Raw genomic sequence first — 26,087 nt, 5'->3', positions numbered from 1 at the left:
GTGGTTTGATTACCAAACCCGTTTTCGGGGTGTTACAAGTCTACCCCCCTTAAAGAGGTTTCGTCCTCGAAACCTTTTCTTACATAATTCATTGAGTTTAAACTCAATGTATTTGAGCCGAGAATTCTTTTAAACATTACTTATACTTTTATCCAATTATTAGTATTACCAGAAAAGTATGGTAACATCTTTTTGGTTATTATTTGTCTACGTATCTCATACGACATAGTGCAACTCGGAATAACGTGATCTCGTTATTTCCACTAGTTTAGTTACTTAGCGATATTCATCACTTTCATATACTATCGAATTCTTTATGGGTCCGTTACTTTGACCCGTTTAAAAAGGTCTTTAGTGAAATCTTTCACTTTTAGCAACAATTTCTTTTTGTTTTTTTTTTTCAAATTCATTTATTCGGTTCAGTTATACCGAATCCACCTCTTACAAGCAACCAACTTACTTAAATGACCTTAACCGGTCTCACTAACTAGACTTATTAGTCCAGTTGCTTGTTACCACTCACTTGGTGATAATGTGATTCCACTTCACATTACATTTCTTGACCGTGATCGTGTCACGTCATGTTTAATTTATATCAACCTTTCATTTTCGAAAATACCACTTTTTCGAATATATCGTCTTGCACCTATCGACGTTAAGACCCATACTCTTTGATATTTGTTATTTCCAAATTCGTCTTATAGTATTCATATTTGTTAAAACGTTGTTTCTTACTAAAACTGAATTTTAGTTTAACGTTTTTCCTTTTAACTATGTCAATTACTCATATTAAGGAAATTGACAACCCATAATTTATTCTTTTCCGTTCTCATTTTACGCGGGGAATCATATCTAGTTCCCTTGCTTTACACTACTGACCCGTAAGTTCTTTCACTTAGCCTCATAGGCTATTTCTTTAAATTTTTCACCTTTTTAAGGTGAGATATTAACAACTCGTTTCCTTCTCTTTATGACCCGAGGGTCTTTTTGGTCCCGTAGACCTTAACACTGTGTTTAATCCCGTAGGTTATGATGATCCCGTAGATCATCTTTTATTCTTGTCTATATTCAAATGTATATATACATATATAGCTTCAAGGCATCTCTTATTATGTTTGGAATCGTTTATTTTCGCTCTTGAACCTCAATTGACCTTGACCGTAGTCTAAGGCTTCATTTGTTTACTTCCGGACTAATCCTCCGACTTTATGACTTCTGACGTTATTTACGCGTCAGTTTGTTCTACGCTTACCGTTTCCCGGTTCATACTTATACTTCTATACAACCCATTACCCGGGTTCTTTAATCTTAACGTTCTTAATGCCCATAACCCTTTACATAGGTTAGTTAACATCTCACACTTTTACTTATTCAGTCCGCGCCTACTTATATTAGTAAGCGTCATCATTTATTTAATTCGTTTGACTTGTTCGTGTGAAATTTCATCACTGGTGAACGTCAAATTTCATTCTTTGTTCGACCCGTTCGACTTTTAACTAGCCGAACGAATTTTTTTTTAATCAAAATTTATGTTTGCGAAAATTCTTGTCATCTTTTAGTCATGACTCATATTCCGAGTCTTTTGACTTTCTATTTCGCGTTCCTGTTTCTCAGTCTACGTATGCGTTTAAATCCTTACCCACCAACCGGGTGTTTTACCGAAGTCGCTATTATTGCAACCCTCCCGGTATGCATTAAGACCTCGCTTCAATGTCACACCCCGATTTCCACGTGTCACCGGTGGGCCCGGTGTGGGGTACAGTGACGTAGTTGGCATCGTCATAGACAAACAACACAATATAATAATGCACAGCGGAAGCAGAATAGATACATTTCAACTTTAATTTAAAATGACATAATAACATCATAAGTAGTTGAAACGGATCCACAGGCGGATCAAATAAAATAAGATAAAAATTGTTCAACAGATATTTTGTCGTCCAAGCTTGCGAGACTATAGTGGACGCTCTTAGGAAACAGCCAGCCTAGTTCGTATAGTACCTGCACTTAACCTTTTGGGAAAAATACGTCAGTTTACACTGGTAAATACAAATCAACCGACTCATTTTGAAAATGATTGAAAATTGATTTAAATGCACAAGGCATAAATATTTTTATTAACTTGGGATAATTATGCAATATAAACTTGTGAACGATTTACATGCACTCGTATCTTTGGTGGCCCGGGATCTGCTGTCCGGGCTAAAGATTAAATGACACACCACATTAAAGAGTTATACACGCCGAGTGTACGCCTACACCCCGTGCTCTGGTCGTGGCCATCTCGTAAGATAATGCCAAGGATATCCGGGACACGGTCAATAACCCCCCAAAGCCTAAAGTAAGACAAGACTGTTTAAACGAGTCGCACAAGCTATTCAAGACTGTACACCCATAAGGTGCAGGACTTGTGCGCCCGATCAAGCGGTATTTTAAATACCGTACCCCAAGCCCGTATAGGGAAAATAAGTCAAAATGTATTTACCTGAGCAAGTATGTAACACAAACGGTAAGTGTGGTAGCTTTTACTGGGCCTCCTAATCTGGAACAAAGGTTTATAATAACCTATTAGATTTCTAACGGGTCTTTTATTTAAGCCTAAGCTTTGACCGGTTAGTTTTAAGAATGATACGGTTTACGCACGATTAAGCGAAAGACCGGATAGAATGTGATTTAGACCCGACAAGTTTGAATACTTGTATAATATGGGTATACTAAATACATTCTGGATTTTGAGATAAAAATGATAACGTTTGACCCGTTTCGGTCAATTTACGCAAACTAGTTACGTAAACCGAACCGAACGCAAAAAGGGCGTTACGGGTAGCCAAGAGAGTCAAATGCAAGTTCCCTGAGATAATATGCTTTAAATATGATATAACATCAGTAAGTTATGTTCTATATTGCCCGGAATAAGTTTAAACTCAATTTATGCCTTAGAAGAGCATTTTGGTCATTTAAAAGATTATAAAAGAGTCAAATTAGAAATCTGAGTTTCGGGTCTGGTTTATACAGTAAATATACTTTATTTAATATGCTATAACAGTAGGGTATGACCCATATACCAAACTTAACATTTAAAATCAAACTATGCACCGTAGGGGTATTTTAGTAAATTCACAAGGGCTAAAACTGCCAAAACTGGAAACCTGAGTTCATATACTTATACTTACTGTTATTATGTGAAAATATGCTAATTACATCAGTAGGTATAAGTCCTATATGTTTAAAATGAGTATAACGCTTACTATGCGCTAAAAATGCTTAAATTGCGATTTAACGCCGTTTCCGGGTTTTCAAAATAAATCTGGGATTTTTATATTTCCAGAATACTTAAAATAATTTATTTAACATATAAAATCAGTAGGAAAAGGTTTCGGGTCAAAAGAATGCATAAAACTCATTTTATGGCCTAAACGGTCAAAACCGACATAAACCGAAATAACTAAGCGATCTAAGATACGATCAGCCAAAAATTAAATAAAAATCATCAAAAATCCCAAAATATTATATAACATCAGTGGGTAAAAAGTTTTATATCAAAACGTGGCCTGAAATAGGTTATATGCGAAAAGGGCCGTTTGTGTAACTTAAGAACATAGTTTTACGCTAATGGCCATAACTCAAAATCTGGACCACCAACTGATCCGAAATTTTCGGTGCAAGTTTATATATTAGAAATAAAGATTTCTACTCTTTCACTTTTCCAAAAATCACGTTTTATATCAAAAAGGGCAAAATAGTCAACTTTTAAGCATAATCGGAAACATGCAAATGAATTGGCTAAGCATAGACTCAAACAACAAAATTCCAGAGAGTTTTACCAAAATAAAAAGTGGTCAAAAATACTCTCCAATACAGATCTCAAACATGCATGTACGAATCCGAATCGATAGTCTACGAAAAAGTCGTTTTACAAGACTTTCGGTTCCGATTCGTATTTATACTAAAGATTGTCGAGTTGATCATGGTAAAACACATTCTTATATTCATTATAAAGCTATTTATGATGATCAAACAGATTGCATGTCAACAACATTCCCTTTTAAGCTATTTTTCACAAAAACCATTTCTGTTGACTTTTTAAGAAAGCCTTTGACTCGACAATTAGCATGCATTAAGTGGGAATAAGAGAATACCCTTTTGAGGGTTTGTTTCCCACATAAATACCAACATATATGTGGTTTCAATTTGAGAAATGACTGAGTGAAACTCATTTAATCAGAAAGTCAAAGTATAAGAACAATCAGTTTGACTTTTACTAATAATCGATGCAAGAACGAATTAAGGACATAATTAGAAGCTTACAAAGGTCCTATTGATGCTTAGTTAACACTAGGAATCGGCCTTGATGTTCAGATTTGCTCCAGAAGTTGCTTGTGAAGTTCTTGAAAGTTGAGAGCTTCTTGGTTACTATGAAAATGCCCAAGAATTGGTCTTTTGATCTGATTTAAAGCTGGATTCAGAGGTTACTGTTGTCCTAGCCATGCAAGCAATTTTATTGGAGCAATTGGAGGTGAAAAACAGCTGGTTAGCACTCAAATTCGGACCCAAATAACCCAATTTCGCGAAATCTGTTACTGGTAGCCCCACGCGGCCCGCCTGGGTCTGTTCAGGCGGGTCGCCTGACCTGCTGATCAGCCAAACAAGTTTCAAACATGGCAGAATTGGTCCCTGGTCTTGCACGCGATGTTTCGGCTACTTTTCTCGACTCGTAAACCCCCAAACTTGGTTTTTAAGAACCTTAGGACATTTACCAACATGGTAATGTCCTCGGATAACTTTGCGCTCAACCGAAAAGCCATGAAATTCGACGTTGACGCTTTTAGTCCCTCAAGTACGGTTTTGGCCATAACTTTCTCATACGTTGACGAAACTTCATGAAATTTTAACCACATATTCTAGTGAGTATATTTTAGCTTCTCAAAGCTTCGGGTCTGCCAAAAGTTCACTCAGAGGTATAAATTAAACATGTTGACACTTTTGGCCCCTATAGTTTGTAATTCCTCACTTTTGTGCAATTTCCGCGTCGTATGATCCATGAACCATCCGTTTAAGGTTATAAACATTATGTAGGGTTATCATAGAGTCTATTTATCCATTGTTGACACTTTGGACCCTTACGTTCCATAGTTTTCACTGTTTGTCACTTTTAGTCCCTCTAAAGTATATTTTCACATACCAGAACCTTATGACACGTGTCAAGACATTATTGGACGAAATTTTTCGAGGTGTTACATCCTCACCCCCTTAAAAGAAATCTCGCCCTCGAGATTTATTGAAACAAATGGGGATATTTTTCTTGCATCGTGGATTCCACTTCCCACGTGTATTCGGGACCTCTACGGGCATCCCATTTGACCTTAGCAATAGGCACGTGCTTCCTTCGAAGCTTCTTTACCTGTCGATCCTCAATCGACAAAGGTTTTTCCACAAATTTCAGACTCTCGTCTATGTGTATATCTGTATGCGGTATAACCAGTGAATCGTCAGCGAAACACTTCTTCAAATTACAGATGTGGAACACATTATGAATAGCACTAAGCTCTTCAGGCAAGTTTAACTTGTAAGCGACTGACCCGACACGTTCGATAATCTCGAAAGGTCCTATATATCTCGGGCTCAGCTTGCCTTTCTTTCCAAATCGCATCACACCCTTCCAGGGCGATACTTTAAGCAATACTTTACCACCTACATCGAAGTGAAAATCTTTGCGCTTAGGATCCGCATAACTTTTCTGCCTATCCCTGGCAGCTTTCAAACGATCGCGAATCTGAACTATCTTGTCGGTCGTTTCAAAAACGATATCTGGTCCTGACAATTGGACATCTCCAACTTCTGCCCAACAAATGGGCGATCTACACTTTCTACCATATAAGGCCTCAAAAGGCGCAGCTTTTATGCTGGAATGGTAGCTATTGTTGTAGGAGAATTCAATCAGTGGTAGGTTCTTATCCCAACTACCACCCAAATCGATCGCACATGCACGAAGCATGTCTTCCAAAGTTTGAATAGTACGCTCACTCTGACCATCAGTCTGAGGATGATAGGCCGTACTAAAATTCAAACGAGTGCCCAACGATTGTTGGAAACTCTTCCAAAAATGCGACGTATATCTAGTATCTCTATCAGAGATAATAGATATAGGTATACCATGTAGTGCTACAATCTTATCGACGTATAATTGAGCTAACATATCTGAGCTATACGTCTCTTTGATGGGTAGAAAATGAGCTGACTTAGTCAGTCTATCTACTATGACCCATATGGTATCATTTCCCTTTTTCGTCTTCGGCAACTTGGTGATGAAATCCATTGTCACCATTTCCCATTTCCACTTGGGAATTTCAGGTTGCTGAAGCAAACCTGACGGCTTCTGATGCTCAGCCTTGACTTGCGCACAAGTCAAACATTTAGCTACATGCTCAGCTACTGACTTTTTCAAACCAATCCACCAGTAGTTTGCTTTCAGATCCTGGTACATCTTATCAGCCCCAGGGTGAACGGAATATTTAGAGCTGTGGGCTTCCTGGAGGATAACATCCCGAAGTCCTCCATAAACTGGAACCCATATTCGTCCGTTTAGTCGTAGCATTCCATCCTTGTCGTAGGATAACTGCTCCTCAGTTACTCCTAACTTCTCCTCAGGATAGTTAGCTTCCAACACAGCTTCCTTCTGTGCAGCTAACACCCTTTCGTTCAAATTATTCCTTATCTCAATACGCTTGGCATTGATTCTGATCGGTTTCACCCTTTCCTTTCTGCTTAAGGCGTCGGCAACCACATTTGCCTTGCCTGGATGGTATCTTATCTCACAGTCATAATCATTTAGAGTTTCCATCCATCGCCTTTGTCGCATGTTCAATTCCTTCTGATTGAACAAGTGGTGAAGACTCTTGTGATCCGAATAAATTATACACTTGGTTCCGTACAAGTAATGTCTCCATAGCTTCAAAGCAAACACAACAGCACCCAATTCCAAATCGTGGGTGGTGTAGTTCTTCTCGTGCACCTTTAACTGACGAGAAGCGTAGGCAATGACTTTACCTCTTTGCATGAGTACACAACCCATACCAGTATGCGATGCATCGCAATACACTACGAAGTCTTCTATGCCATCGGGCAGTGTCAACACTGGCGCGTTGCTCAACTTCTTCTTCAAAATATCGAAGGATTCCTGCTGCTTAGGGCCCCAATCGAACTTAATCTTCTTACGAGTCAACGAAGTTAGGGGCGCAGCAATTCTTGAAAAGCTCTCAATAAATCGCCTATAATATCCTGCCAATCCGAGGAAACTGCGAATCTCAGTAGGAGTCTTCGGCTCCTGCCAGTTCATGACTGCTTCTACTTTCGCGGGATCTACTTGGATACCACGCTCACTTACTACATGTCCAAGGAATTGGACTTCTCGAAGCCAAAATTCACACTTCGAAAATTTGGCATAAAGCTTCTCTTGATGCAGAAGTTTGAGAATACAACGAAGGTGTTTCTCATGGTCAACTTGGCTCTTCGAGTAGATAAGGATGTCGTCAATAAGGACGATAACGAACTTATCTAAATGGGGTTTGCAGACGCGATTCATGAGATCCATGAACGCGGCTGGTGCGTTTGTGAGCCCAAACGGCATCACTAGGAACTCGTAATGTCCATAACGAGTCCTAAACGCGGTCTTGTGTACGTCTTCATCCTTGACCTTCAACTGATGATAACCCGACCTCAGGTCAATCTTGGAGAAATAGCTTGCTCCTTGCAACTGATCGAACAGATCGTCGATCCTGGGTAATGGATATCTATTCTTAATAGTGACCTTGTTAAGCTCACGGTAATCGATGCACAGACGCATCGACCCATCTTTCTTTTTAACGAACAAGATTGGCGCTCCCCAAGGAGATGAGCTAGGTCTAATAAAACCTTTAGCTAATAAATCATCCAACTGCGTCCTCAACTCCTTCATCTCCGTTGGTGCCAATCTGTATGGTGCTCTTGCGACAGGTGTTGCGCCTGGAATGATGTCTATTCGAAACTCCACTTGCCTATCCGGTGGCAAACCGGGTAGTTCTTCAGGAAATACTTCAGGATATTCCGAAATAACAGGGATATCCTCAATCTTCGGCTTCGGCTCATCAATGGTAACTTGTGCCATGTAAATGACACATCCTTTCTGCATGCACCTGGATGCCTTGAGCATGGACACTTGCTCCGGCAATCCATGCTGGGTGTCTCCTTGAATGGTAAGTGACTCACCAGATGGAGTCTTAACTACTACTTGCTTTCTGTTGCACAGAATCTGGGCTTGGTTACTCGATAACCAATCCATGCCTATCATTATATCGAATCCAGCTAGCTTAAAGGGAAGCAAGGATAACGGGAAAGAATGATTCCTAATGGATATAACACATCCATCTAGAACAGTCGAGGCGGTTTCTATGGTTCCATCGGCTAATTCCACCTCATATTTCACACTTAAGGTTTTAACAGGAAGGTTCAACAATTTACAAAACTTATCATCTACAAACGACTTATCAGCCCCTGAATCAAACAAGACTCTAGCAAAAACATCATTTACAAGAAACGTACCTGTAATGACGTTGTCGTCAAGAACTGCCTCCTTGGCGTCCATTCTGAAGACTCTCGCATTAGTCTTCTTCCCGTCGTCAGCTTTCTTTGCATTCTTTGGGCAGTTTGGCCGAATGTGCCCTTTCTCGTTGCAACCGAAACAAGTTGCATCCTTCATTTTCTTGCAATCCACAGCTTTATGGTCTGTGGACTTGCAGATTCAACATCGTTTTTCTTGAGACTGGGATTTAGACTCCTGCCTGCATCTCCCAAAATGATGCCTCCTACAAACCTTGCATCTGGGTTTTTCACCCGACTGATCTCCTTTCTTGAACCCCGACCCTTTCCTATGGTCGTTGTTTCCCTTGTGTCGTTTCTCAGATCTACGTGAGGTGTCATCCTCACGTTTCCTTTTGTTCTCCTCTGAGCTCTTCATAGCTCTCAGTCTGACTACATCTTGAGTGAGGGAGAGGGATAGATCAGCTACGGATCTAAATGTAGTAGGCCTTGAAGCCTTGACGCTTGCCTTTATCTCCGGTGCCAGACCCCCAATAAATCGAGCAATCCTACGCGGCTCCGGGGTCACCAGATAAGGCACTAAACGAGACAAGGTGTTGAACGTAGTAAGGTACGCTTGACAATCGAGGTTCTTCATAACCAGAGATACAAAATCTGATTCAATTCTTTCGACCTCATGCTGCGGGCAGAAATTCTCTTTAATCAGGGCCACAAACTGTTCCCATGACAAACCGTACAGTGTGGCCTTACCGGCAGCTTGTAGGAGTGACTTCCACCATGCTAACGCATCTCCTTTGAATGACTGGGACACGTACTTCACGACGTCCCTATCAGCACACCCGCTGATATCAACCACAGTATCCATCTCATCGATCCACGTCATGCAATCTACTGCTCCTTTTTCCCCAGTAAAATCTCTAGGTTTGCAAGATACGAAATATTTGTACGTACAGGACTTGCTGTACGTATCATGCTTCAGCTTGACTTCTTGCTTAGGAATACTGCTGTGGTTGGAGGAGTGATTATCATCCTCATCTTTCTTCGGCTCACTCTTTTTAGAAGGTGGCTTACTATGAGCCTCAGAATGAGTCTTGGGCTTTACGTGCGTTACTGTTCGGGTCCTACTCCGAGTACCGCTAGATTCTCTGAATTGCCTATCCATAGCTTTGGCAACAGCGTTATCTATCAGTGCTTGCAATTCTTCACCAGTGACGTGAATTCTGGTATTATCTGGGTGTTCTCCAGAACGACTGTTGGTCTCCTCCGATTTGGCCATTGTAGCTTTAAGCTACAATAAAGGACAAGGTCTATTTAGAAACCTAACAGTATGATCGTTCTTGACGATTTATTAGCCATGGTATTAAGAACCATAACAGCTAATTTAACTAATTTCATTCAGCACTTTTAATAGCAACTATATCATGGAATGAAATATATATATTGGCACCATAGGCCTAGTCACTACGGACAGCTACTAAATTATAAATTTAGATTTTATAGGATTATAAATTGTATAATTAAACAAATAATCCTTTATTAGGCAGGGAGTTATAAACCACAACTGCCACTATATGACATAGTCATAACCCGTAGGTATCAAGTCATAAACAGACTTGTGTACAGATATAATCTGTAGATAATGTATTAAAAAATGTGGCATGTGTGATTTTACAGATCACGCTTAGCCAGGAATGTTAACATGTTTTCAGATGTTAACAGAGAGTTGAATCTTTTCAACCAGGTTTTACCATCATGGCCAGGCCTGTTAATAAGGCATTCAAGCTAGGTTATACCTTACTAAGATTCTTATTAAAATGGCAAATCAAATAAAAATTGATATTTTCCATTTATTTTAATTATTATATTCATGCACATAAATAAAATGAGAAATTCAAATTAACCATTTCAAATTTTAATTAAAGTAACTAGTACATCTTTGCCCTAAACGGGACTTTAATTCAAATAACATGAATAACATGCCCGCGCAGGGGCTAAACAAATAACAACAACAACAAATAAAATAAAACAAACCCACGCAGGGGTTATCAGAACAACATACCCACGCAGGGGTAGAATAAGGGAAATATACCCACGCAGGGGTAGAATACAGGAATAGATGTCCACGCAGGGACATGAGTAAATGAGATAACAATCAAAGGATTCAACGATCCTTCTTACTCTTACCCTTGAGCAAATCAAACATCTTCTTGAACATGCCATCGTTGCGTCGGCGATCAGCTCGCATCTCATGTTGCAAATCACGTCGTACACTGTTTATTCCTTGCAGGATTTCCTGAACCTGCGGCGGCGACATCATAGGTGCCGGCGGTGGTGGCTGGTACTGCTGTGGCTGTGGAGGCTGCGGCTGCTGGTATCCCTGCGATGGGAAACCAAAAGCTGATGGTCCCGTAGCCCAGGGACCTCCAAAAGTACTCTCCTGGTTGAGAGGGTTGTAGCCTGAGGCTAACCAGTAGGGATCTCCCGTATAATCATAACCGGGAGGAAAAGTCGGCTCAAACGGGTTGAACTGCGCTGCGCTGGCGTAAGCCGGAATCGGCTCTCCGAAGTTCTGCGGCGGAATCGGCGCAGAAGTGACCTCCGAAACGGGATGCGGAGACTCCCCCATCTCGGACTCCTCATGAAGAGGTGAGTAGCGGCTGCTACCAATGTGTGGAGGGGTACCAATGCGAATCCCTCCTCGCGTAGACATACGCGCATTCCTCCTTGGCCTCTGAGGCGGAGGAGGCAAAACTGGTGGTGGCGGTGGCGACGGAGTGATCACGTCGCGCCAGAGGGCCTCAGATAGGTCCTGCTGCAAGGGCGGCTGCTGAAGCTGCTGCTGCTGAGAGTGGTGCTGCGAGGGCACCGACGAACCATGGCGAGACTGGAGCATCGGAGAGTTGTGGCGGCTGGGGGTGTAATACCAATCGTGCTGCCGAAACCTCTCCTGAAAGCTGTCCACACCATTGAATGGTGATCCCCTGTATGGTGACCCATCCGATATCTCAATGGGATGGTTAGGCGTACCTGACGGTGGTAGTGAAGGGTCCGTGTCCTCGTCAACTTCCATCTCGTGATCACCAGAGAAGTGGTCTTCAGGTCCTAGTGGGTTATAACCCACTGGTTCGTCCAAGTAAGCATCAGGGTTGTATAGGCCCTGATAAGCTGGGTGGTGGTGAGGTGACTGGTGTAATGGAATAAAAGATCCATGGGAACCATGGGGCCCATTTTCCGAGTGGGGCCCAAATGATTGGGGTAGTGATGGCGAAGTGCTCGCAGATACTGAGTGCCTGGCTGGCTCGGCAAATGATCTCCAAAGATCGTTGGCTGCGGTGTTGTGCGAAGCTGATGGAGCTCGCCTGTGTGAGGGTCCTGCCTCATGATCGTGCGATGTGGCGAATCCTCCTCGTCCTCGCATACGTGGCGGCATGATGAACCTGTCAAAAATTAAACAAGTTGCACAACAAAATATATAAGACAAAGCTAATAATAAAAAATAAAGGTAAAATAAACGAAATGTCGAACATTTCCTAAGTTCTTTGTCTAGACTCGAAAATCGAGGATTGTGCAATTGTGTAACTGAGATTAAACACAAAAGACTAGTGTTTAATTCACTCAGCGTTGGCTCTGATACCAACCTGTCACACCCCGATTTCCACGTGTCACCGGTGGGCCCGGTGTGGGGTACAGTGACGTAGTTGGCATCGTCATAGACAAACAACACAATATAATAATGCACAACGGAAGCAGAATAGATACATTTCAACTTTAATTTAAAATGACATAATAACATCATAAGTAGTTGAAACGGATCCACAGGCGGATCAAATAAAATAAGATAAAAATTGTTCAACAGATATTTTGTCGTCCGAGCTTGCGAGACTATAGTGGACGCTCTTAGGAAACAGCCAGCCTAGTTCGTATAGTACCTGCACTTAACCTTTTGGGAAAAATACATCAGTTTACACTGGTAAATACAAATCAACCGACTCATTTTGAAAATGATTGAAAATTGATTTAAATGCACAAGGCATAAATATTTTTATTAACTTGGGATAATTATGCAATATAAACTTGTGAACGATTTACATGCACTCGTATCTTTGGTGGCCCGGGATCTGCTGTCCGGGCTAAAGATTAAATGACACACCACATTAAAGAGTTATACACGCCGAGTGTACGCCTACACCCCGTGCTCTGGTCGTGGCCATCTCGTAAGATAATGCCAAGGATATCCGGGACACGGTCAATAACCCCCCAAAGCCTAAAGTAAGACAAGACTGTTTAAACGAGTCGCACAAGCTATTCAAGACTGTACACCCATAAGGTGCAGGACTTGTGCGCCCGATCAAGCGGTATTTTAAATACCGTACCCCAAGCCCGTATAGGGAAAATAAGTCAAAATGTATTTACCTGAGCAAGTATGTAACACAAACGGTAAGTGTGGTAGCTTTTACTGGGCCTCCTAATCTGGAACAAAGGTTTATAATAACCTATTAGATTTCTAACGGGTCTTTTATTTAAGCCTAAGCTTTGACCGGTTAGTTTTAAGAATGATACGGTTTACGCACGATTAAGCGAAAGACCGGATAGAATGTGATTTAGACCCGACAAGTTTGAATACTTGTATAATATGGGTATACTAAATACATTCTGGATTTTGAGATAAAAATGATAACGTTTGACCCGTTTCGGTCAATTTACGCAAACTAGTTACGTAAACCGAACTGAACGCAAAAAGGGCGTTACGGGTAGCCAAGAGAGTCAAATGCAAGTTCCCTGAGATAATATGATATAACATCAGTGAGTTATGTTCTATATTGCCCGGAATAAGTTTAAACTCAATTTATGCCTTAGAAGGGCATTTTGGTCATTTAAAAGATTATAAAAGAGTCAAATTAGAAATCTGAGTTTCGGGTCTGGTTTATACAGTAAATATACTTTATTTAATATGCTATAACAGTAGGGTATGACCCATATACCAAACTTAACATTTAAAATCAAACTATGCACCGTAGGGGTATTTTAGTAAATTCACAAGGGCTAAAACTACCAAAACTGGAAACCTGAGTTCATATACTTATACTTACTGTTATTATGTGAAAATATGCTAATTACATCAGTAGGTATAAGTCCTATATGTTTAAAATGAGTATAACGCTTACTATGCGCTAAAAATGCTTAAATTGCGATTTAACGCCGTTTCCGGGTTTTCAAAATAAATCTGGGATTTTTATATTTCCAGAATACTTAAAATAATTTATTTAACATATAAAATCAGTAGGAAAAGGTTTCGGGTCAAAAGAATGCATAAAACTCATTTTATGGCCTAAACGGTCAAAACCGACATAAACCGAAATAACTAAGCGATCTAAGATACGATCAGCCAAAAATTAAATAAAAATCATCAAAAATCCCAAAATATTATATAACATCAGTGGGTAAAAAGTTTTATATCAAAACGTGGCCTGAAATAGGTTATATGCGAAAAGGGCCGTTTGTGTAACTTAAGAACATAGTTTTACGCTAATGGCCATAACTCAAAATCTGGACCACCAACTGATCCGAAATTTTCGGTGCAAGTTTATATATTAGAAATAAAGATTTCTACTCTTTCACTTTTCCAAAAATCACGTTTTATATCAAAAAGGGCAAAATAGTCAACTTTTAAGCATAATCGGAAACATGCAAATGAATTGGCTAAGCATAGACTCAAACAACAAAATTCCAGAGAGTTTTACCAAAATAAAAAGTGGTCAAAAATACTCTCCAATACAGATCTCAAACATGCATGTACGAATCCGAATCGATAGTCTACGAAAAAGTCGTTTTACAAGACTTTCGGTTCCGATTCGTATTTATACTAAAGATTGTCGAGTTGATCATGGTAAAACACATTCTTATATTCATTATAAAGCTATTTATGATGATCAAACAGATTGCATGTCAACAACATTCCCTTTTAAGCTATTTTTCACAAAAACCATTTCTGTTGACTTTTTAAGAAAGCCTTTGACTCGACAATTAGCATGCATTAAGTGGGAATAAGAGAATACCCTTTTGAGGGTTTGTTTCCCACATAAATACCAACATATATGTGGTTTCAATTTGAGAAATGACTGAGTGAAACTCATTTAATCAGAAAGTCAAAGTATAAGAACAATCAGTTTGACTTTTACTAATAATCGATGCAAGAACGAATTAAGGACATAATTAGAAGCTTACAAAGGTCCTATTGATGCTTAGTTAACACTAGGAATCGGCCTTGATGTTCAGATTTGCTCCAGAAGTTGCTTGTGAAGTTCTTGAAAGTTGAGAGCTTCTTGGTTACTATGAAAATGCCCAAGAATTGGTCTTTTGATCTGATTTAAAGCTGGATTCAGAGGTTACTGTTGTCCTAGCCATGCAAGCAATTTTATTGGAGCAATTGGAGGTGAAAAACAGCTGGTTAGCACTCAAATTCGGACCCAAATAACCCAATTTCGCGAAATCTGTTACTGGTAGCCCCACGCGGCCCGCCTGGGTCTGTCCAGGCGGGTCGCCTGACCTGCTGATCAGCCAAACAAGTTTCAAACATGGCAGAATTGGTCCCTGGTCTTGCACGCGATGTTTCGGCTACTTTTCTCGACTCGTAAACCCCCAAACTTGGTTTTTAAGAACCTTAGGACATTTACCAACATGGTAATGTCCTCGGATAACTTTGCGCTCAACCGAAAAGCCATGAAATTCGACGTTGACGCTTTTAGTCCCTCAAGTACGGTTTTGGCCATAACTTTCTCATACGTTGACGAAACTTCATGAAATTTTAACCACATATTCTAGTGAGTATATTTTAGCTTCTCAAAGCTTCGGGTCTGCCAAAAGTTCACTCAGAGGTATAAATTAAACATGTTGACACTTTTGGCCCCTATAGTTTGTAATTCCTCACTTTTGTGCAATTTCCGCGTCGTATGATCCATGAACCATCCGTTTAAGGTTATAAACATTATGTAGGGTTATCATAGAGTCTATTTATCCATTGTTGACACTTTGGACCCTTACGTTCCATAGTTTTCACTGTTTGTCACTTTTAGTCCCTCTAAAGTATATTTTCACATACCGGAACCTTATGACACGTGTCAAGACATTATTGGACGAAATTTTTCGAGGTGTTACATTCAATCTTACATTCCGACTTTGTCTTTAAGTTTGACGTTTTACAAAAACGACCCGTTAAGGGACATATTTTGCATTTTCCGGGTTCGAGTGTAAGTACACTCCCTCCCAATACTTGTCTAAATCATTTTACAAGCTTGCGTTTTCTGGGTTCGAGTGTAAGTACACTCCCTCCCAATACTTGTCTAAATCATTTTACATGCTTCTTTGTCCCTTCACTCGGGCTCATTATCCTGATGTAATACGCTTCTGTCACTCGGTTGTGCGTTTACATTATTATCAAATATTTTGCTTATCCGATTCATTTGGGTACTTTTTAATTAGTCCCATTCACTCCGCCCTTACTACATCGGATGTAAATGTGTCCGCCATAAGAAGTTCATGGTTTCATATGCCACTACTTACTTGGCCAGAGTAAGCGATTAACACATGACACACATGACCTTTTTATAGTTTTCACATCACGCCCTATGTAAGTAACGCCTCTATTTGTTTCTCTTGGAAACAATATCCCGAATACTTTCTCTATTCGGATTTTTTTCCAAGTTTTCAATCTACATATGCAACTTTCAATTTCTACTTATTTGTTGCATATTACTATTTGTGCGATTATTTAAAATGTGCACCTGGTAATGTTTGCCCCAACGGGCGTTCCTTGCCATTAACCTTGTTCGCGGTCGTTACGCGATTTAGTCCTCGGTGAGCATGCCCCTCTCGTCATACTTCGGACCGTTTCTCTATCGTATCCTTAATTTGTTCAACTCTTGTCATCTTTAAATGCAAGTGTCCTTCAATCAAGATATTCACAAAAGTTAGTAATATCAAATTCAATAATCGCCTGTATTATAATACAAGGCTTTTTCTACTATACCCGTCAACGCGCGTATTTTTGTCAACTACATCAATCATTCAATTGGGGTAACGTGTATTACACGGTAACCCTATGTGTTGTCTACAACACTTTAACACGCTAGACCATTAGCATACATGCACTTACCGGATTTGCGATCAAGCCTCGAATCGAACACTATTCTTTGTCAAGAGCATAAGGTTTAAGTCCAAGCATGGTTCCTCCCCACCATACTCGAATCTCTTAAACCAAGGCTCTGATACCAACTTGTAACACCCGTTCTTATAAATCAAGGTTTAACGTATATTTTGCGAAAATAATCATGTAATTAATGATTATATATATATACATCGGAAATACGGGGTTGTTAAAAACTTTTACAACTTAAGTGATATACATAATGTGATTTAATTCGCCGTTTAGAATAACGACAAAACAACGTTGCGGAAGCTTTGTTTAATGTGTGTTCGGTTCTTGCTCGATGCTCGATCTTCATCCGGGACTCTCGACATTCACCTGTGATCAAAACCAACTTAAATGTCAGTTTTGATAATTAATTAAACTAATACAACGGGGAAATTAGGAAAATCCAACATGGATATCTTAAATCCAAAACAAAAACTCATTTCTGACCTCCACCGTAACTTACGGTGGCACCGTAAGTTACGGTGGCCTCTGTGTTTCAATTATTCAACCGTACAACAGTAGGCATTTATCGTAACCAAATCATGTCCATCGTAACTTACGGTGGAACCGTAAGTTACGGTGACCCCTGCATCATTCCTTTCCTTTTTGCCGTTTTTGACACGAAAACTTTCGTATCTTTCAATCCGCTCGTCCGTTTAACCTACCGTTTCTTCCTACGTGTTTGTAATTTGATTCTCCATCATATGGAGTTAAAATCTAACATCCGGTTTAACAAAATTTCAGACTTTTAAGTATTTGGCTTATTACCCTTTTTGCCAACTTTTGACCCGTTCGTGATTTCATCATCAAACTTGTGTATTTGACCTTTATATCTCATATACTTCTTCAACTTAATGTTATCTACCAACTAGATTATAATCCCCGGTTTATTACACAAATTAAACCCGTTTTCGTTTGTATGCTTATTTTGACCCGTTAAGGGTATTTATGCACTAAGGTCCCATAACATCCCTTTTATACTTATCTTAAGGATTTAATCTTCCAAAACACTTATTTCCAACAACCTTTAAAGGCCGTTTGCCCGGTTTACCCAACAAGGGCATTTTAGTCAACTTTAGCCCCTCATTTACGACGAAGGGCATTTGCTACTTATGTGACCCAAAAAAATGTATGTTTAACCACAATCGTATTTATACGTACCTGGCTCGAGTCAACCTAGTGACCCGTTTCAACACCTTGCTTTTATTACCGATATTCTATGGCGACGCAATTATCCAAATTACTATTCGCTCCTGTAACACATGACTTGACCACCACATTAGTTGATTTTGTCAAATGACGTTATTCCCACCATTTGACCCGTTCGATCTATATAACCCAACATTTTCATATGTAACAAAAACATGGTTTTTAATTACAAATCACACATCCGAACCATTTCGGATTTTCTCACTAGATTCCTTTCTTTCTAAAGTCAATTTCCTATATTTTTAACCCATTCGGCTTATGCTATGGGTGTCCTTTGAAACTTATTTTACTTTAGTCAATACATGACTAGATTTCCATTTTTACCCATTTTCCATTACTAGTTACGCTATAAGGTAACTTTAAGAAAACTCTTAAACTATTAACCAATTCATGACTAGTTTACCATTTTGCCATTTTTTTCACCATTAATCATGGTTTAAAATGTTTCTATTCGTTCCAACCCAATTTGTTTCGTGATGGAACCCATAATTCAAACCAAATCCTTTGTTGTATTTATCGTCTATAAAATAAACACGTATACTACAAGTAGGTGTAAGTTTTACTTACCTTGCATCCGAAACATGCTTTTACTTCTTATTTGCTTCGTTTGACCCGCTTCCTTTCCAAGCCTCCACCTAGCTTGTCAAGCGTCAAACTATCATCATAATTCGTAAGACGGTTAGTTTAGTCATTATTACTTACGACTATTCCATCTTACAAACTCTATGTCGGAACTACTATCCGACTTCAATGTTGGTTTATTTGACTTTCGACAATCAACTAACTTCAATTATATTACACGCACAATAAGTTCAATCAACATCACGTTTAGAACCCATATTATTCCGTATTACACGTAGTTAGTCGAGTTAGCCAATTACGCGTTTCTTTCATAATTTCATTATGTCAACATTCATTCGGGCATTTTAACAAACACCTAATGTGCATAATATCACTTATTTACTAACTAGTTCATAACTAGTTATCTTTACCAAGATTTACATCAACATATTCAAAATTCTAAGTCTAGTGTTCATGAACTACATCAAGAACTTATATCATAACCTCAATATTCATCAATCTTACATTCTAATCTGAGTGTTCATCATCTTAACATAAAACCCACTTAGCACATAATAGGGTAATTACCAAACCCCTAGTTTTGACAACAATTCATCAAATTTTCTGCTAGGGTTTGTTTCTAAACCAAGATATAATCACAATAACACTCATAGATTCAACATTCATTCCAAAATTTCTACTAATTAAACTTTACCCAAAAATCAAACATCACCGAATCTGAAATTGCAACTTACCTAATGTTAGACAAGTGTAGGTGATCAACATTTTTGATTCATGCAGCGATTACATGCCCAATTCACACTTCAATTAATCAAATTAGATGAAATAAGGGTTTGGGGGTTCTCCCCCCTCTCCTGGTCGCTCCCATCCACGCACACACTGATGTGTGTGTGTTTGATTTATTATTTTTTTAAAAGTCTAGTTTGGCCACTTATACATAATCAGCCCCTTTAGTTTATCTTTTTAGACTATTTGCACATCAAACTAACTTCTTTCATTTAATTACAAGACTTGTACTAAGTTATTTATTTCCTAGTTACTTTATCTTGTTCACAACCCGTTTTATTTTAAGTCCCGTTAAATCTCGGGCCTTTTTATATACTTTGCTTTCTCAAAGTATTTCTCATCCTTTTAATATATATATTAGATTTATTTATTTAAATCCTATAATTTACCGGGTAAGTTTTTATCACTTACTGTATTTTACCCGTCGTGTAGTGTTAACGTGGTTTGATTACCAACCCGTTTTCGGGGTGTTACATATGGGAACAAAGGCGGGCTTGTATCGAATTACTAACCACATCAAGAGCAGTAGGCCATAACCTGCAAACCTCGTCTTTTATGAGGGAACAGGAAGGGTTAGAATTCAGTATTTAAAACTCCATATGTGGGGTCGGGGGTAACACTGCAATTAAAAGTTTCATACCTCTGTTTGTTCCAGCCTGTTCAAGCAGTTTTAGCCCACAAACGTATTGGATCAACCCGTTAGGCATAACACGTGAATATGCATGAAAGGCGAAAGAGGCTTCGAGCATCACAAAGGGGCGCACAGCCAGCTGTATGTTGCATACAATGTTACATAATACATCGTCCAAAATGAAGCATTCATACATGTCCCCGCGGCGGGGGGGGGGGGTAAAACAAAGAAAGTTGATTTGAAGGAAAAGGCCCAGAATATACGGCAAATAACTCTTAACATGTTAAAGCTGGTTTAAATATTATATTTATTGTTGGCCACGCACCTGTTTTTTTTACCCAAATAACAGATACAGGCACAGTCAGACGGAAAAGGTCATATGTCGTAAGGTATTTGTTTAGCACAAGTCATAATTTGCTTATTTCGTTGTTGTTTATAATGCAGACTTCCACGTAGGTGCTCACGAAGATTGTATAATGACACGGTCATTGCTTGTACATTTGCATTCATCTATATGCTTTATTCAACATCTTAGATAAAAATTCATGTAAGTCTTATATGATTCCGAAACTTATTTTACGTTGTTCATTGGTATTATTCTATTGGAGTATGCATGATTCTGAACAAACATTTATAGAACCCTTTTACAGTGATTGGAAGTTATATGTGACTTTAAAGATGTAACAAAAGGGTTGGGTAAACGTATTTGGAAGCGTATGTTCGGAGGTGGCATATTATGATCCTATTTGGACTCTACCATCGCTTTTTAGGCGGAGTATTTTTGTTCGTCGTAAATACGTGGCTGAATTGTTTTAATAAATCCAAAGAGACTGGTAAGGCGGAAAAATTACATATATTGCGCAATAGAAAAACATCACAGTTTTGGTGTGGGCACAAGTCATAGGTGTCGCCACATTATTTGAATCCATAAAAGAGAAAGTCACAAGAGCGCAAACACTTGAAGAAAATGAGAAATGACCACCGCCATATCAGCGGGAGCCCTTCTTAGCATCCCCACTATCGTCTACCACATCGGTAACATGCACACGGTCAACGGACACCCCCTCATCATCGTCATCCGATTCTTCAACGTAGCTGCAAAGAAAGATGGGAATGTATGTATTGGCGCAAAGTTCCAACATGTAAACATTCGAAACAGGGGACAATTGGTAGGTGTAACTTACAGCTTTCTAAGTTTGCGTCCAGTTCCGGGTGTCGGGGGCGGGAGGTTCGAACCACGCTTTAGGGAGTCAGATGGTATGGTACCCAAATCCGACGTGAGAACCTTAACGCTCCCATCTGTATCATCCATACCAGGGCCAACAATCTTCGCGCAATTGAAGCTCTCATATTCTCCATAACGGTAGTATGTGTGGCTCTTAATCTCAAAAGTGTGTTTTGTTCCAATAAGGGATTCGAGGGCGGAGGGTAGTATGGGAGCATCAATAGAAGTATCCTGCATACCAAATACAAACCAGAAAAGTTATCGTAGCAATTTCACATATGCTTCAAAACCACCTTGTAATGAGTAGTGCGCATACCTTCAGCTGTTCCTCTACCAAGGATTTTGCGGTCCTCTTAACCAACTGCTCAGCAACTTCATCAAAGAGGGTGACAATGGTGCTCATCGTTCCATCAGTTACATCCGCCTGAATCCGAAACCTAGCAGGGTATAGTAGATCAATAATAATGGTACTACGGGGCCAAAATTGTTTGGTGGTGAAGGTAGAAGGGCACCAAATCACCCCGGACAACAAAGAATCATGGCATCATATGGGAAGGGGAACAAAGTAATGAAGTTGTGCATGAGATGTTGAAGTGTATACCTCGTCCTTGGATAGTCAACCTTGGATTTGCACGCCTTGCAAATGAAGTAACCACCCTCTCTTGTTAGTCCCTTACGACACTGGCTCCCGGAACACGCGAAAAGATACCAGCTGTTCTTGGTTCTAATAGACGTAATCTCTACAACGTTCCGGAAAAGGATGGCCTACAACGAACAAAACACAAGTAGGCACATAGGCAGGTTATGTCGGGGAGGGTAATCCCTATTTCCACACATTTGGTAGATTAGGCAGTTCTGTTTAGCAGTGGATCAATAAAAAATCAAGAACCCTAGATGTTTCTTGTGGTTTTTTTTGTGATTAAAAGTTGAAGAAATGAGATTGGTATGAGCCCAACGGTGGTGGTTCACAGTGGTGGTGTGGTGGCGCCGGCGGTAGCGGTGGTGGTGAATCTTGAAATTTAAAGCATATGCTAATTATGCTCTTGTTTGTTTTATAACAGAATAATGGTTGTCTGCACATACTCTGGTCATCTTCTGATGTTTTAATTTAAGGATGGCGAAGATGGAATGATGTATTCATTAACTTATACTAACTTTAAAAAATAATAAAAGTTTTAAAAAAACAAAAGAGGATATGAGAGTTTATTAAATTATATTCTATAAAATCTAGTATGCACGAATGGTTTTAATGGAGAGTGTGTGTAGCAGTTCAGTACTTATTCCCCCAACCAACCCAAGCGAGGACCACCAGGTTGCCGTTACCATCACAACAACGTACCCTTTGTCAAATATATAGTTTTGAACCTATGAAAAAGGTCTTGTTTGATTTAATTTGTAAATATCAACCAATCATTAGGATGATTTAAAGCTCATAAAGTTGGTTAATCATTTCTTTTAGTTTCTTGTTAGCTGCCAAAGCCATTTTTTTTAGGAAAGGGTTTGAGTATTGCGTTGGTTAAAGTACTGGTTTACTGGTTGAATCGGTATAAAGGGAGAGACGAATGCAAACAGTCAGTTGGGATAAATACCTTCTTTTTGGATTTGTCAGCACGAACTCTGTCCACAAGCTCTTGTAGGGTACCAACACATACCACTTCCTCGGTGACTGGATCGCTAGTATCTCCAATAGCAACACAGCTGGGAAGCATAGTTTCATATTCAGCCAGAGCAATAAACGTATAAAAAACAGATAATTAAAGTGTGTGTGACAAAGGCTGTAACAGTACCTGACAGACGACTTAAAAGTTTGCAGTGCGGGAACCTCGGAGGAATCAATGAGCATAGTTGACGATGAACTGGACAAACCAAGGACACCTGCATTGTCTTAAGTTAGGTAAAGATTTTTGAAGTAGTACGCATAATAATTTACGCGTCGGAAAACAATCGTACCCAGGTAAAACTTTGCACTCATGGAAGTCAGGATTAGAGAATAGACAGCCGGGTTTTCGTCCTTCTTCTTAATCATAACATCACCCAGATCACCCCACAGCGTCACTCTAACTCGGCGATTGCTGTGAGAATTTAAAAAAGGTTAAAAATTTAAAGACTTAGGTTAGGGAAAAAGAAAGACCAAACAGGCAATAAGGATGAGGTACCTACCGTTCGTTGGTTAGATTGAACTCAACCGCGCGAGCACCCGATGCTTTCACAGACTGCGGCCCCACCTTAGTAACATATCCGATAACATCTGCAGTGCAATGAAAATTAGTCTGAATTATAAATGTGTCCAATAGCCTAACTGAGCCAAATTTGAGCCAAATTCAACTGAGTAAACTAATTTATTCGGTTTAGTTAGCTGATCGAACTAGTTATTGTCTGGTTTATTCGTTTTCATTCAGTTTGGTTATCCGAATATGCAAGGTTTGTGGAACCCGGATTCTGAATTTATATTCGAATACGGCTAGGGGCTGAATTAAAAACCGGATTCACCATTCGTTCGGTTATTTCTCGTACGGACATATTTTTGGTTTTTGGGTTTTCTGTTTCAATGATTTGTGTGCATGTGAATTTTTACCTGGAAGAATAACGTTTAAATGTTCCAAGTCCTAAAAGAATTTCTAATGCATTCGAAGGTTGAAGGAGAAAGAACGTATCACAATAGAGTAGCTGCTATTCTACACCAGATAGTCATTAGTCTTTGTAGATTCTTAAAGCAAAATGATTCTTACGTTTAAATGTTCCAACCAGTTTGGCCCATTACTTGACCCGTTTACTGTGCACATGTTTTACATTTAGTTAGTAGTCTTTGTAGATTTTAAGAGTAAAATGATTTTCTACCCAGGTGAGCCCTTTGGGATTGTCTGAAGGATAATGTAGAGGTAGAAACGGGTGGTTCCCACCGGCTTATGTGGAGAGACGTCAAAGGCTTCCTAACACCAATGGAACACCCGACTTTTACTAATTTGCGATCTTATCCACTCTATTTGGATTCCCTTTTATTTCTCTCAGCCGGTCATAGCATTCTACAAACTACATAAAAGATCAGTTCCATACTATGTGGTGTTACTACTGGTTTTCGAACCTGATTTCCGCCGCAAAACCGTTACACCAGCATGAGGAGAGTAAACATACCTACAAAATACTTGCCCTCTGTTGGTTGGAGGTCCTCAAACGCCGTAAGTAAGAACGGGTAGCGCGTAAATGAACCACTGGCATCGTCAACCTTTAACTACCGTGGAGCCATTTAACCCGATAACAAAGGGGCTGTCTTTCAGAATCCGGTATTGATCGGTGCGTTGGACTATAAAACCCTTGAGTAAATATATCCCACCCTCTTTGAGCTTGTCAAAGAGGTAATGTGCAATGTTATTCCGGGCGGTACAATGCATCACACCTCCCTATGCAAACCAAACAGCAGACTTTCAATAACGATGAAACTCGTAAAAGGGAAAGGGTACGGGGGTTAAAAGAGTGATAGTTACCTTTATATCACTGATGACATAGTCGGTGCTCATGAAGCGTCCATTGACACTTGTGACGTCCCACTTTCTGCAAACCATAACCGTGATGGGGCCGGTACTCCCTTCACGGAGGTCAGCAAGGACCAATTGGTCGCCAACACCAATTCCTGATGTATTCACACTAAGAGAGCTAGACATGATAGTAAAGTAACAACTCTGAATATGGGCCCACAACAATAGGGAGGGTGGAGGTCATATAATTGAAATTAAGACCATTTACCTTCCTAGGAAGAAATTGGTGAATAATCAATGCAATTAAAGCCTACCGTAAATTGCCCCATTGAATGATCATGCAATTGTGGTATGTAAAAAGCCTCATTAATCAATATCCCTAATTAAAACCCTAAAATCTATATATAATCTATTATGAAATAATATGATATAATGAGACAATTTTAATAATATGAAGAATCATTACCTGACCACAATTGTGACACCCCAGGAAAAACCAGTGAACGATTGAACTTACCTAGCTTCCTCAGTGAGTGCATACCAAATTTCGGGACGAAATTTCCAATTAGTTGGGGATAATGTGACAACTCGAACTTTAGACTTATCTTGTAACGTTACGTACAAGTTACGTGCCTATATGATACTTTGAGTTAATGAATGTTATGATGTTATGTGCATTATGTGTGTATGATAAGTTATATAAATGTTTAGGCATTACATAACCCGATCGCACAACACACACACCCACTCGACCGCACAAGGCCTTGGGCCGTGTTACTTGCAATTGAACTATAGGGCGGCCCAAGTGGTGGGTTCGGCCCATCCTTCCTTAAACCGAATAACACTTAGGAGAGTTGTAACCATTCTCCACTTTTTACAAAATCTCTACACACACACTCAAACCCTAGTTCGGTTCCTCTCCCTCTCAACTTGACGGCAAGCATATTCTCTATCGGAGATCTTTTGTTATTCGGATCAAACCCTGTTTCCCTTTCTAACCGGTTAGTATTCTTGTTATGTATATGTTTCGGGTGATGTGCTATCATGTTATTGAAGCTGTGACTGATTTTGTATGTGTTAATCATAATGGATGTAAATCAGCCACTATGTTACATATTTGGATTGTTAGATTGAATGTTGATAATCGGCTAGCATGGTTGTTCTCGAATTGTTTGCGTGATGGAATTGAAACTGTTGAATGATATGGCTGCTAGGATTTGTTCGATGGGTTGAGTGTTATGATATATGTTGTTCTTGTAAATGGTGTTACATGATTATAAGCTAGAACCGAATTGATGTTATTAGGATGCTATGCCTTGTTGTCGAATGGATCGGTGTGATGATTTCAGTTCTAAAGGAAGGTAATCGGTTATGTTGAGTTGTGAATATTGTTCATGTGATCATGTTAAAGTTCAT

The 26,087-nt window shown here is 39.5% G+C and overlaps 1 protein-coding gene across 1 annotated transcript; it reads right to left on the bottom strand.

The window, feature by feature from the left end:
* Positions 1–20,820: 20,820 nt before the first annotated feature.
* On the bottom strand, positions 20,821–25,245 carry LOC110928043. The gene is made up of 10 exons (XM_035985260.1): positions 24,681–25,245; positions 24,331–24,596; positions 23,359–23,446; positions 23,149–23,270; positions 22,986–23,073; positions 22,788–22,896; positions 21,800–21,963; positions 21,515–21,635; positions 21,158–21,429; positions 20,821–21,068 (listed from the first exon to the last, which is right to left on the bottom strand). The coding sequence occupies exons 4-10, from the start codon at positions 23,222–23,224 to the stop codon at positions 20,963–20,965; spliced, it is 936 nt and encodes a 311-aa protein (XP_035841153.1). The 5' UTR covers positions 23,225–23,270; positions 23,359–23,446; positions 24,331–24,596; positions 24,681–25,245; the 3' UTR covers positions 20,821–20,962.
* Positions 25,246–26,087: the final 842 nt, after the last annotated feature.

This window comes from Helianthus annuus, chromosome 16 (genome assembly GCF_002127325.2).
Source record: "Helianthus annuus cultivar XRQ/B chromosome 16, HanXRQr2.0-SUNRISE, whole genome shotgun sequence".
Taxonomy (NCBI): domain Eukaryota; kingdom Viridiplantae; phylum Streptophyta; class Magnoliopsida; order Asterales; family Asteraceae; genus Helianthus; species Helianthus annuus.
This window is presented reverse-complemented; position numbering and strand designations above follow the sequence as displayed.